At 42.4% G+C, this 14079-nt stretch overlaps 1 protein-coding gene across 20 annotated transcripts in view; it reads left to right on the top strand.

Annotated features, from left to right (window-relative positions):
- Positions 1–14079, top strand: part of Ppp6r3 (protein phosphatase 6 regulatory subunit 3) — a 116079-nt gene that overhangs the window by 72192 nt on the left and 29808 nt on the right. For 14 of the 20 annotated variants that reach the window (XM_021634284.2, XM_060383407.1, XM_021634273.2 and 11 more), the window contains 5 exons: positions 1183–1332; positions 2304–2368; positions 5518–5633; positions 7724–7809; positions 13769–13855. In XM_021634284.2, coding sequence (XP_021489959.2) covers positions 1183–1332; positions 2304–2368; positions 5518–5633; positions 7724–7809; positions 13769–13855 — 504 coding nt within the window. The remainder of the gene's footprint in view (positions 1–1182; positions 1333–2303; positions 2369–5517; positions 5634–7723; positions 7810–13768; positions 13856–14079) is intronic. The other 6 variants (XM_021634319.2, XM_021634293.2, XM_060383412.1 and 3 more) reach the window with 1 other exon arrangement.

Below are 14079 nucleotides of genomic sequence, written 5' to 3'. Positions count from 1 at the left end.
TGCTAGAGGTGCCAGCTTACTTCTGACACCCATCTTCCCAGTAAAGGGGAAGAGTTCATTCCCCACATACCTGGGAGGCAAAGTCTGGAAGTTGCTAGGAAACCAGAAAGTGTTAGAGCAGAACAAAACTGGCTGAGGCACATACATCACAAGGCAGTAGCTCACTGCTCAGGGCCACATCTGTGACAGAATTACCATGTAAGCGACTGCCCTGCACTCTACACACCCAGGCTCTGAGTAGGAAGCCCAACCTCAAAATGGAATGAGAAATTTAACAAATTACTATCTACAGATTGACATTCTGCTGACAGTGGAGACTATGACAAAACTGTTAACATTAATCTAGACTCCAGTTTTCCAATAAAAATAATTCTCTGTATCACGTTTGCTCATTTCAAAATGAGCCTTAATTGGGCAGTTCATGGAAAGTACAAAGCAAAGCCTGATACATGCGTGGTGGTCTGAGGAAGCAATGGAGTCACCAAATGAAGAGCATGGACATGGACTGAGCTAGAGATTTGCATAACTTTAAAAAAATTTGTCTTTGAGAGGATTATGCTCATCTTTCCTTTGTGTTACTGGAACTTTCCTATTTTCCAATATATTCTAGGCAAATTGAAGTATTTTGAATGACCAGATAGTTACGCGGACTGAAGCAGTGTTTAAAACCCCCCTTTAAATAAAGTTTTGTTCCTTTCAATGTATGTGTGTGCTTATCTGTGTGCACACATGCATATATAGGCATCATGGCTCCCTATTGTGGTCAGACCACACCCTGTACAAGTCAGTTCTCTCCTTTCACGATGTGGGTTCTCAGAATCAAAATCAGGTAATCAGTCAAGCACCTTTGCTTACTGAGCCAGTTTGCTACCATTCTACCTTGTCTTTTGAGACGGAATCTCATTGACTCTGAAACTCTTCATTTAGGCTATACCAGTTGGTCAGTGAGCCGTGCCTGTCTTCATTTCCCCAGCCCTGGATTACAGACTTATATGCCACTCTGCCCAACTTTTAAGAAGGTGCTGGAGATGCAGAGTCAGAGCCTCTGCTTACTCGGCAAGCACTTCACTAACTGAGTGTCTTCCCAGGCTGAAAACATGTTCTTCAGTTTCTACGCCGTGATTTTTTAAAGTGGTGGCTTCAGCATTGAGCTAACTGAAGAAGACTATACTTTTCTTCTAGGACATGTTCTTTAAGTACACATGGAATAACTTTCTACATACGCAAGTGGAAATTTGTATTGCTCTCATTCTTGCCAGTCCTTTTGAGAATGCAGAAAATGGCACCATTACTAATCAAGACTCTGCTGGTGACAATTTGTTATTGAAGCATGTAAGTGTTATTTCCTGGTTACTGTGTTTTTCGGAATATGGGATGACTCACAGCTGAAGGACAGATTGAGTAGCTTCAAGTCGTAAGGTTTAGTTGTCACATGTTCATTGCACTTTGACTAGTGAGTCTATTATTCAGAACACTTGGCAATGAACTATAGATCCATTTCCTTGTAAATATAAGAAGTTTGAACATACTTTGTGGGGTTAAAAGAACCATAGATAATTAAGTACTGCTGAGAATAATAATGTTACTGTACTTTGGCATACCAGAATTTTACTTCCACTGCTGAATAGGTGCCTAAAAGTGTGGCGAAATGAGTGTTAGTCTATGTTGAATTATCTTTGTTTTAGGGTCACTCTGGTATTTTATGGGCAAGAGTCAGGGGCTTCTTGGACTCATAAACTTTCTGGCTCAGGCTTTTGGAGCTAGAGTTACAAGCATGTGCACTGATACCTGACATGGGGATCTTTTTTCTGTAAAATATGAAATGATTTTTCTGGGTCAGTTTTCAGAGTTCTGCATTTTATGGTTGTATTTAGTCCTCTAGTTTCCACATAGTTTATTCCCAGATCTGGAAGGCAGAAAGGCTGGCCTAAAGCAGCCAGGTGACTGGGAAGACAAGTACCATTGCTCATTGCCGTTTGCAGCCCGCAGCAGCTTCTCTTTGACTATTAAGAGTTTTGGTAGGACACATAGGCCTCAATATACACAACTGTTAGGATTAGTACAGGTTGTGTTACCCACATTTAAAAGTGAGCTAAGCCAAAATAAAGAAAATAGCTTAAAAGTAGAGCGTTGTTTTAGGTCTGTGCTAAATTTGCCAGAGTGTGGTTTAATCATCGAGTTCTGTTTGGCCCCTGTGCTTCTGACAAGCTGGGGTTAAAGGTTGAGCCACCATGCTGATTTTGCTTTAGTGTTTTAATGCTTTAACCATTGTTTGAATAATTGGAGTATTCTTTCTTATTTAGCTTTTTCAAAAATGTCAGTTAATAGAGCGAATACTTGAAGCCTGGGACACAAATGAGAAGAAACAGTAAGTACCCCCCCACACTCTTTTTCTCTTTCTCTCTCAATTTCTTTGTTTTATGTATATGACTATTCTTCATGCACACAAGAAGAGGGCATTGGATCATACTACAGATGGTTGCTAGCCACCAGGTGGTTCCTAGGAATTGAACTTAGGACCCCTGGAAGAATAGCCAGGGTTAAGAGCATCTCTCCAGCCTTCTTTCTTGCCTGCCTTTCTTTCTTGCCTTTCCTTCCTTCCTTGCCTTTCCTTCCTTCCATTCTTCCTTCCTTCCTTCCCTCCCTCCCTCTCTCCCTCCCTCCTACTTCTCCCTTTTCCCCTCCCTTCCTTTCTCCCTCCCTTCCTTTCTCCCTCCCTTCCTTTCTCCCTCCCTCCCTCCCTCCCTTTTTCCCAACATAATATTTTTGTCAATTATTTGAGGCTGGGTGTTTGTATAAGTGGCACCTAGCTTATGGGCTGCATTATTGGATGGTGGTTGAGTGCCAAGTGGGAAGAGAGAATCCTGATCATTGGCGTTGGTTTGTGTTGGAACCCTCTCACTCCTCTCTGCTTGATACTTTGAGGAATATAGGTAAACTTTGGTTGCTCATCCTGCCCTGCTGCAGGATGTTGGGTCTTATTCATTGGGAGAGGTTGGAACTCACTGTTCACCCTCTGCCCTCCTCCCCTATAGCCTATAGTGATCACTATTATTTTCATTGCTTCTGTGAAGTCAGCTTTCCATGTGAGCAAGAACAATCTTGTCTTCTCAGATCTTCTCCTAATATTGTTCTTCAGTTCTGTAGATGGCGCCACAAATGGCATGATTTTGTTCTTTATGTTTGACTACCTCCACCCCACCCCCCACCCCCCACCCCACCCCCTTTTTTTTTTTTTTTTTTTTCGAGACAGTTTCTCTGTAGCTTTGGCTGTCCTGGACTCACTTTGTAGACCAGGCTGGCCTCAAACTCAAAGAGATCTGCCTACTTCTGCCTCCCAAATGCTGGGATCAAAAATGTGGGCTACCACCACCAAGACTATCCCACTGTTTTATAAATACCACTTTGCAAAAAATATTCTCATCTGGGCCTTGTGGTTTTAATTTGCATGTCCTTGTTAATTAGTAAGCCTGGCATCTTTTGTGTGTCTCTGGGCCATTTCTTTGTCTATTTAGTTCATAAACATGAAATGACTATTTAGTTCATAAACATTGCTTAGGTAGAATTGAAAGGATGTTTGATAGTGGCTTTTCTACATTTCCTGGCTGTACTCCACTGAGGAAGTATTAAGATTCTCACTAATCTCCTGTGTGGGATGTGCATTTCATAATGTTTCTCATCTCCCAGTCTCTGCAGAGTCTAAGGTGATCCCATTTGCTTCTTTTACTTTTTTATCAGTGGTTTTGGGGTATTCTCCCAAATGTGTCTGCACAGACCAGTGTTGTGTTTGTCTTTGTTCTAGTAGTTTCATAGTGTCTGGTTTTCAGTTGAGTCTTTGTTTTGCATTAATTTACTATGTGGAGAAAGATGGCATCCAGTTGTGCTGTTCTGCATGGACATGGCTAGCTTGATCAAAGCTATTTATTAACATGACTGTGCTTCCTTCTGAGTCAGGTTTAAGTCTATTTCTCAGTCATCATGATACACTGTAGAGACCAGTGTTAAGAAATGTGACTGCTATGTGGAGCCCTTACGGAGTCACCACTATAGTCAGAACATAGAATCCATTATCATGCACAGGTGCATTGCTTGTTGTCCCTCAACCCTTCTCTTTTTGAGCCTGCATCAAACCCACTGTGTAGCTGAGGGTGACTTTGAACTTCTGGTCCTGCCTTCTCTCCAGTTCTGGGATTACAGCCTAGTTGCCCATGTATGACTTTATGAGGTGTGAATGATCAAACCCAGTGCTTTAGTGAAAGCTAGGCTGCATTCTACCAACTGAACTCTTCAAAAAGTTGACACTGTTGAGATTCATCACTATTAAAATCTGTATTCCTCTGAAGGAGGTAACTGACTCAGGACTAGAATCAGCTTTCGTTGTTTTGGGTGGTGGCGGTGGTGATGAACTTAATAAACATTGATGATCACAGATGTTTTTTGATGTAGCCATATGGGAACTGGTGCTAAGCTTATGTGGCTGTGGCGGGGGTTTTAATTAGCACGCACATTATTCCAAGTGGATCTCCTTGAGGGGAACTGTGTGACACCTCTGCCTCTGTGTCTGACCTATGAGCTGTTTTGTGTCTTCTGTGACCTCTTACCAACCATTCTGTTTCTTTTCCTGCCTCATCAGGCTAGCACATAAGTATCCTATATACTGTTTTCTTCCTGTGGGCTTGCCCTGTGAGGGCAGGTGAATAAACAGTCCTCTTGAGTGTGGGATTTTCCAAGAGCTTTCTTTAGCGCTTCAGTATGTCAGAAGCCTTACATAGGCTGTGGTTTCTTACCTGTGGCCTTAAGTGAGTATCGGAGGGCTAAGAAGTTGTCTTTGGTAACACCAGAGTCTCTGGATCTTACCAAGGTCAGCCTTTGCAGCTCGCTGTGAGCCTCAAATTCCCCACAGGGTCTGGAGAGTGCCCAGCAGGTATTACATTTTCCGTGTTTGCCTCCAGGCATGGGTTTTTGTTGTTATCTTTTAGTGGCTCCTGAAAGGGCTTTCTCTGCCCTGTTCCCAACAGAAATCTTTTATAAGTTATGGACATTAAAAAGGTACAGATGAATGTGGTTGGAAAGAGTAGGTCTCAGCAGAAGAAAGCATCGAGCACTGAGTTTACTGGCTGCTGTTCTGAGTGGTCTCCAGAAAGTGCCAGGCCCTTCTCACCTCAGCCATGTGTTCATATAAGCCACTGTCTCAAGTTGAGAAATGCCATTAGTAGTTATTTATGTCTGTTATTTAGCACAAGTAAAACTTGATGTCTGTTGGGGGAAAGGCCAACAAAATTCTGACCTCAGTTTCTTATAATCTGATTAGTCTGAAACGGAAGAAAAATTCCAGCAACATGGGGCATTAATGAATGTCTGCTTCAGATAGTGTCGGTAGCAGTCATTGTTGCTGACTGGAGTAACTGTCCTGTTACTATGCTGCCATACTTCCTGTTAAGTTTATGTATTCTCCGTTTGAGAATCTGCTAAGTGCCTATCCTCCCAGTCTGAATTTTTGCCCTTTCCCCTTCCCAGGGCTGAAGGAGGACGACGGCACGGCTACATGGGACACCTCACAAGGATAGCTAACTGTATTGTGCATAGCACCGACAAGGGTCCGAACAGTGCATTAGTACAGCAGCTCATCAAAGGTAGGTTATTTAACAATTCTAATTACATTTGTGTGGGATCAGAGAGCAGTGAGGGGTTGAAGTGCTGGGAACAGGTTGAAGGCCATAGATGGAGTTTCTTTCCATTGTAGAGACTGTTTGGAGATCACACTGTAGCTGTTGAGAATGTGTTTGAACCATATGGTTCTCAACTCAGATTTCTGCTCTTCATTTAGAAACCAAGTGGCATGCAGTTGTCATTTTCTATGATAGCACAGTGTTGATGGCCTGCTGTTTTGTTTTTAAAGATTTATTTATATTCACCAGACACAGTGGCACACGGCTTTAATCCCAGCACTTAGGAGGCAGAGGCAGGCAGATCTCTTAAGTTTGAAGTCAGCCTGGTCTATATAATGAGTTCCCTGACAATCAGAGCTACATAGTGAAACCCTGTGTTGCAGGTGGGAGGTCTTTAATTTATGTATATAGGTGTTTTGCTTGTGTGTGTCTGTATACCATGTACATACACTTGCAGTGGAGGTTAAAAGAGGATGTCAGATCCCTCTGGAACTGGAGTTAATGTATGGTTGTGAGTTGCCATGTGGGTGCTAGGGATCAACCCAGGTCCTCTAGAAGAGTGGCTAGTGCTCTTAACCCCTAAGCCATCTCTCTAGCCCCTGACCTGGTTCTGTGTTTCTGTGTTTGAGTAGAGCCACTCAAGGCATGGTGGCTCTTGCTTTTTCTTTTGAAGTCCCCTCCCTTTTAAAAAATGTATATTAGTGTTTTACCTATATGCATGTATGTACACCATGCGTACCTGGCCAAAAGTGAGCATTGGATCCCCTGCAACTTCCTTTATGGTGGTTGTGAGCCACCATGTGGGTGCTGGAAACAGAACTCAGGTCCCCCGGAAAAGTAACAAGTGCTCTTAAGTACTGAGACATCTCTCTAGTGGCTAGAATCTAGACTATCCTCCCTCCTGTTATTACCTGTGGATTAAATTCCTTACCTAAGATGCTAAAGCCCTGTCAGCATTTCTTCAGTGTCTCTTTTACTAAAATGAGAGATTGGATCCTAAAGGATCCTTTTTCTACTAGTATTTAAATTTAATCAGCCTAGAATGACTTGTATCTTCTACATAAGCCTCAGACCGCAAGTCCATTTTTGCCAGAATGAGAATACTACATGATCTGACCTGCAAGGCTCTGCCCCAGCAGGGATTGCTAGTTCTGAGCCTTCTTTGAATAGGAAGAGCTAATCATTTTTGTTCACAGAGTGTTGCTCTGTTAAGTGTGCACTAAAAGCCTAGTTCTCACCCAATGACAGGAAAACCGAGGCTGATCCACCTTTAATTTTGCTTCTGGGGAATTTAAACCTCTTCCTCAAGGTACTCCCTGTGGTTCCTTTCTTTATAAAGGAGAGAAGGCCATGTGTGATAAGGTTTATTCCTTTCAGAAAATTCTGTGTGAATGTGCACCTGTGTATGGTTGTGTAAACCAGAGTTATCAGGTGACCCTCTGTGTAGGTAGGCTTCTAAGGTGTATAGCTATGGTTTCATTTCTCAGAAAAACCTTTGAAAGTCATTCTCTTAAAGTTCCCTAGAAAGTAGACTTTTGCCATAGAACATTTTATGTTTTGTTTATGAGGCAGACATGTAGGAGACACACAAGTGCAGTGTCAGCAGCCAACAGGGTTCCCATGGACCATTCATCAGTCAAGTGTACATAGTACACAAGCTGATATTTGTAAGGTTTCTTAAACTTGACCACACAAACAGTTCTTCGCCCACCCCAGCCTCCAAAGATCTGTCTTACTTTAGAAGAGTTGTTTGGAGATAAAATTCCATGTTTCCTTCTAGCAGGACATTTGTTAGTAATGCTATGTTGTAGCTCTTGGCCAGATCAGACCTACATCATTGGTGGGGTGGGACTGTTGGGGCTCAAAAGTCTGTTGTCTGGGCCTGTCAGAGCTTTTTGGATTCATTCCTCTTGGACCACTGGGCTGGCCATAGCCAGGACTTCAGCTCATTGCCCTCCCCTATGTGCTGTTCATTGGCCACTCTTTGAGGACTGTGCACCCTTGTCCGTGTGGGTCACTGTGTGATAATGCTTTTTTCCTTTTTCACTCTGAAGATCTTCCCGACGAAGTCAGGGAGCGGTGGGAGACGTTCTGCACGAGCTCCTTAGGAGAGACGAACAAGAGGAACACGGTAGATCTAGTAGGTTTCACAGGTTAAATATGGGGGTTTGGTGCTCTCAGTCATTGCTAGTTTACTTGGAAAAATGTTAGAGATCACTCATTAGGCCCAGTGAATATGAGTCTTTGACTCATTACAGGAAGAGGACAGTATTCACAGCATTCTTGATTTGTTCAGTCACCTCCTAGTGACCTGCCTTGCATGGCAAAATAGTACTAAAAAGCCACCCATGTCCACTGCAGTCCACATCAGTGTCTTGTCTTATCTAGGTCCTTATCCCTAAGCACCTCAGCACCACCCTCTGCCTTGCTCTTATTCTGCTTTGCGCATTCAGCTCATGTCACTCTTAGAACCCCAAACATTCTCCTGCATGTTTCTAGTGGTATGGAGTTGAGAGTTTATTCTCATTTTAGAATATTTTTTTGGAGAAGAGGGTTGTAGGTGACTCTAAAACTCCAGCTTGAGAATACTGAACTGAATTTATACTTTCAGCCAGGGAATAATGGCATTGATAATTTTTTAAAATTATATTGGACTTTGGAATGTGTTTTTGTTTTTAAGCACATTAAGTTTTAAGATGATTGCTTTTTTTTTTTTTTTTTTTTTTTGAGTTTTTTTGCAGATTAAAATCCATCGTTGTTAGCGTTGGTAGCTGATGATTAGAGTAGTGGAAAGACTCAAAAGTGCTCCTCAGCACTAGCCACTGTGGTCTTGAGTTTCTTGTAGTAACACCTCATTCATCAATAAGTTAGTTGTGTTACCGATAAGAGCTGCAGGGTCAGGAGGTCATCTTGGTTTCACACTGCACGGGCCTTTGCCTCTCAGTTGGCTTGAGTAATGGAGTAATGATTTTTTAAGGTACAGAATGAAAAGAGAAGAGATAACTATAGAAGGGAGCTTTGTGGGAAGATGTGGTTACAGTAGGTCTGAGGACTCCAGTGTGTGTGCCATTTCCTGTCAGACAACCCCACACTCCTGTCAACTCCTGGCAGTCTTTTTATAAAAATGTTACATAGCTAGGTGATTTGGGCTTCTCTGCACTAGTCAGTTAAAATAATTGAGGTTGGGTTTGAAACCATCCCAGCTAGGGCTATGAGTGGTTTTCTGCTCTGAAGAGTGGACTGTCCTCTGTGTTGTGACATTTTGTTGCTGATTGAACTCCCAGATTAGTTCCACTATAGGAATGCAGCCATCATGTCCTTTGGTTTTTTTATATACAAAGGGGCATTTTTTTTTGGCACACTTTAAAGTTGTCCTTCTGTAATTGACTTTAGTTCCTTTTTGATACAAAGTCTCATTATGTAGCTGCCTGACCTGTAATTGATTTAAAGGAGGAAAGAAAAAAGAGAAAGACAATGCCCACTTAAAACTTGTTACGAAGCTTTAAAAACAAACAAACAACAACAACAAAAAAAAAAAACCAAACCTTTTCTTGTGGGACATAGTGGTACATACCTGTAATCCACAGGAGGGTCAGAAGTTGGAGGCTAGGGCTAGCAGATGGCTATTCTGGAAAGCACTTGGTGTGGGAACATGAGGACCTGTGTGAGAGCTGAGTATGGCAGTGCATACATGTAACCCAACATCAGGAGAGTCAGGAGGGTCCCAGCCTAGTGGAAATGGTAAGTTCCAGATCATAAACCTCTGACCTCCACAGGGATCCAGGGATCCAGGGACCTACACACAATGCACACACAAACACGCAGGTAGGGGGAAAATCCCAAGCTGTTCAGGGCAGCCTCAGCCACTTTCCAAGATTGAGGCCTGGGCTACATTAAAAAGAACAACAACAAAAAACAACTACTATCTCATGACCCACCCCACCCCACCCTCCAAAATTAAAAAAACTGCAACAGATTTCTTTGAGTCTGTAGGAAAGACAGGTGCTATTGCTGCCTACACATTTCTCAGCTCCCTTGCAGGTTATCAGTAGGCCCACAGAGATTTTATAGTGAGTGCATGAGTGAGCCCAGCCCCATTACACCTACCCAGTATTGAAGAGAGCACTATCTTTCACCAGAGTGGAGCTCCATTCTCCCTGAGATGTCATTAAACTTATAACACGTAGATATTCTACAGTAGGGTGACCTTGGGAGAAGCCAGTCTGCATAGCAAAATGTTGGATGTAGAGAGGCCCACAAACAGGCTAGTGAGATGGTGCCATGGTGTAAAAGCTTTTGCCACAAAGTTTGACCTGAGGTTGATCTCCAGAGCTCGGCACAATGGAAGCAGGGAACATACTCCCCACAAGTGGCATGTGTGTGTCCCTCCTAAACAACAGTCAATAATTGATTGGTTGGATGGTTGATTGATTGAAAGATCTTCAAAGCATGATGACTTCCTTTTGGGTCATTGATTGATTGATTGATTGATTGATAGCTTTTCAAAGGATGTTGACATCCTGTTGGGTTAGCCTCTCTCCTTAAGATTTTGCTGTTTTGAATTGTAGAATTGGCTTAAGGACTTTTCAGCTCTTTGGCCCCAGAGCATTTCTCCATATTTCTGCATTTAGTTGTAAGCCTTTTGAGTAGGAAATTTTTAAGAACTACAGGTCTTTTCTAAAGATCTAAGGATTAATCTAGCTAACAGAGGGTTTAGCTGTTTTCTTCAGATCATTTTTCCTCCCCAGAATGTATTCACTTTGTTTTGGCTAGGCTGTTTAAGCACATAATCTAGGGAGTTAGTAGGCTACTATAAATATAATTTGGCAAATATTGTGGGCCTTACTTATCCTTGAAAAGGTGATAGTGCCTATCAGTGTAATTCTTGGTCTTAGTAAAAGCACATTCACCAGTGGAATTACCAGATTGAGTACGAGATTGAGTATGCTAAATAGATGGCTCGGTCTGCTGCCTTACTTGATTGCTTTTAAGATGGCTCAGATGCTTTCTGTAGTGTTTTAGTTTCATCTGAATTTTGACTAAAGGACGAGGACGTAGATAAAAATGGAAAATAGAAATGTTTTGTACTTACTTAGAGAAATTGAATTTGTCTCAGGCTTTGTTTCTCCCTCCAATGAAAGAGAGTGTTTTCTTTAAGCACTGCTGTTTTCTTGCCATCATTGACAGGCCTGGAGGTAGGGCAGAGTGATAGGTACGTGCTTGTGTGAATTTCCTGCTAATGTAGCAGGCTAAGGTGCAAGCAAGATAGTCTGTCCCAGCCCTTGGAGATGGCAGGTGCTCAAAGTCCCCAGAAAGGAACTTATGGAGCATCTTTTTCTAATGAGCTCCTCATTCAGCAGTCTTCTCATGCTTAGGGTGTTCCTTTGGAGCCTCGGTGAAGCAGTCACTCAAGTTGTTCCTTCTCTAATTTATTAGAGTTGCTGAAATGCTGTCATGGAAGAGTTTGTTCAGTACATGCCCATGCTAGTATTAGTTATAGAGCAGACATTCAAGTGCCTGCAGTGCCAGGCATAGAGGATACTAGCAGTACTTATCACATAGGGGAAACAGAAGCTCTGGAAGCAAGGCTTTGACGAATAGCCAGTTCTGGGTCACAGTGCTGAGGAACTAGTACCAGGGAGTACTTTGGGAAGTTCTAGATAGAGGTTGTTGATGGGCTGGTGAGATGGCTTAGCAGGTAACCAAACCTGGAGACCTTAGTTCCATCTCTAGAGCCCATGTAAATATGGAAGGAGAGAATTGACTAAACAGTTGTCCTCTAGACTCTATACATATGTTATGGCACTTAGACCGCAGACAGAGAAACTAATAATAAAATTTTAAACACTGCTCAAAGAAAACTTTATAGCAGGTGTAGTGGTATAGCCAAAGAGGGAAACAAAGTACAAAGATTGCAGAGGAGGGGCGGCAAGTACATGCAGGGGTTGGGCACAGAGTCTGCTGTGGCTGTGTGTTCAACAAATAAGGATGGAAGTGAAGATAGAGGCAGACAATGAGACTTCAGTGTGTATCTTGATGAAATGAGAAACCACTAGACTTAGATGTTAAAAAAAACAAAAAGACATAATTCCACATACGTTTTGGGGAAGATTTCTGTGGCTTCTGGGTCAAGCACAGACTCTTGAAAGGTAAGCTGCCTCACTGACATTAATTCATTAACCACTCGCTAGCTGGTGGCAAATTCGGTGAGAAGTTTAATTACATTGTGAGGGTGGCAGAGCAACTGTGAACAGGATAAAACCAGCCAGAGTTTTAGCTGAAGAAACATGAAAGTAGCATTTTGAGCTTCTGGTGCTTCAGAAGGGCTACACATAGCTGGTGATGAATGGGTTGGGATTCTGATTCCCCATGAAGCAATGAAATCCTCTCTTTAGCTCATTTTATTAATTCTTTCAGATTCTTATGGTGTGGGCATCTTCAGAGCCACACCCTCCCATTAACATAGCAGAAGGCCTGCCTTCATTGTGCTGTTAGTAATCAAGATTTGCTAAGACTGCTTTAGAGAGAGCATTGTACACTGAGTGTGGTAACATGCCCCAATAATGTTAGTTGAGTTCAAGGCCTGCCTAGCCTATGTAATAAGACCACAACTCCAAAGGTAGGGGCATTAAAAACACTTCCCTGGAGGGAGGTACTTCACAGCAAGTTTAGCAGCCATGTCTGGCCCTGCCTAGTTGCTCCACAACAGCTTCCTCGTGGTTTAATCACACCATTAACTATTGTTTTTATTGGGAGGAAAAGCCTATGGCAGTGGGTCTCAGCCTTCCTAATGCTGCGATCCTTTGATACAGTTCCTCATGTTGTGGTGAACCTTAATCACAAATTATCTTTTTGCCACTCCGTAATCGTAATCGTAATTTTGCTGCTGAATTTGCTACTACTACTATTTTGTTGCTACAAATTATAATGTAAATATCTGATATGTAGGCTGTCTGATACTTAACCCCCAAAGGGGTTGAGAACCACTGGCCTATGGTTTCTTTATAACCTAGTTGAACTTAGACAGGAGGACTCTTGGGAGCAGCCAAGTCTCTGCTGTCTCATTCAGGACGACTAACTTTCTCTTCAAATTATCCTGTTTCTATGACATATACTCTGCTTGTATCCCAAGCCCACTTCAACTTAACATGATGTGTACTGGCTTGCTAATGCCAGGCTATGAAGCACAGCCTCAGAGTTGGCAGAAAAACACTTACGTTTCACCTCTACCCAGAAACCTTGTACTGAAAGTATAGAAGAACAGACATGTGGCACATGCCTGTGTTCTCAGCACTTGGGAGGCTGAGTGAGGCAGGTAGATCTGATCCTGAGACAAGCCTAGGCTACATAGTAAGACAATATAGAGAACCTTAGAAAGTTCGGTACAATTGACCTCCAGAAATAACATTTCCCTCTAAAATTTCACTGACCATTCATTGCCATACGTGCTAGCAGTGAGAGCTATTTTTACCTCTGTTAGTATGTTTCTGAATTAGCATTGCTTGGCCATGAATGGTGAGCAGTTTTGGTTTTGTTTTGGCTTTTGTTTGTTTGTTTGTTTTTTGTTTTTTAAGTTACTGAGACTACTTACTCTCTGTGAGGCAGGGAGGCCACATTTGCAGAGGGACTTAACTGTGTGAGCATTTGTGGCTAGTGCCTTTGTTGGTATAGGCCAGAAAGTCAAGAATGAAATGAAATACCTATCTACAAAGCTGACCTTTCTTCCTTTCTTGTAGCTTATGAGTGATCCCTAGGGTAGTGTTTTGCCCCAAAGGCCTGACACATACCTGCTGTTTTGTTTCATCTGCACTGCACTATTCTGCTTCCCCCTTAAATGGAATAATTCTTCCTTTCTGTGCAATTCCTGGGGGTGCTAGTCCTGAGGAATAAAACCACCAGCCAGCTGGGTGGGCAGCCAGAGAGTGGACTCTAGATTGACTGGGTGTGCTTGACAACTTAACTGTTATCTTTGGGGTTTTTTGGGTTATAGTACATTTAAACAAAAACTGAATGTGATTTTTTTTTTCCATAAAAAATGCTGATACAAATGTCCACCACTTTTCTGTGTTAAATAGCTCTTTACATTTTTATGCATATAGGTTACAACCTGCCATATTCATTCATCCAGTGATGATGAAATTGACTTTAAAGACACGGGTTTCTCACAGGATTCCTCTTTGCAGCAAGTGAGTCACACCTAAAGCTTTGCTATTTGTTTTCATCTTAAATGCATAGTTTAGCTGCCCTTAGGAGTCAGCATCTGTCACTGTGTTAGAATGTGCTTTGGGTTAGAATGTGGTTTGGGATTGCTACCAGTTAGGCAAAAAGATTGCAACAGAGCTGGGGACTTAGCCAGGTGGGCTTCCACTGTTGTGTTCCTGGGTAACATCAAGGAATGATGATGTTGGTG

The sequence above is a fragment of the Meriones unguiculatus genome, chromosome 1 (assembly GCF_030254825.1).
Source record: "Meriones unguiculatus strain TT.TT164.6M chromosome 1, Bangor_MerUng_6.1, whole genome shotgun sequence".
NCBI lineage: Eukaryota > Metazoa > Chordata > Mammalia > Rodentia > Muridae > Meriones > Meriones unguiculatus.
Note: the sequence above shows the minus strand (reverse complement) of the source record. Positions and strands in the feature narration are given on the sequence as shown.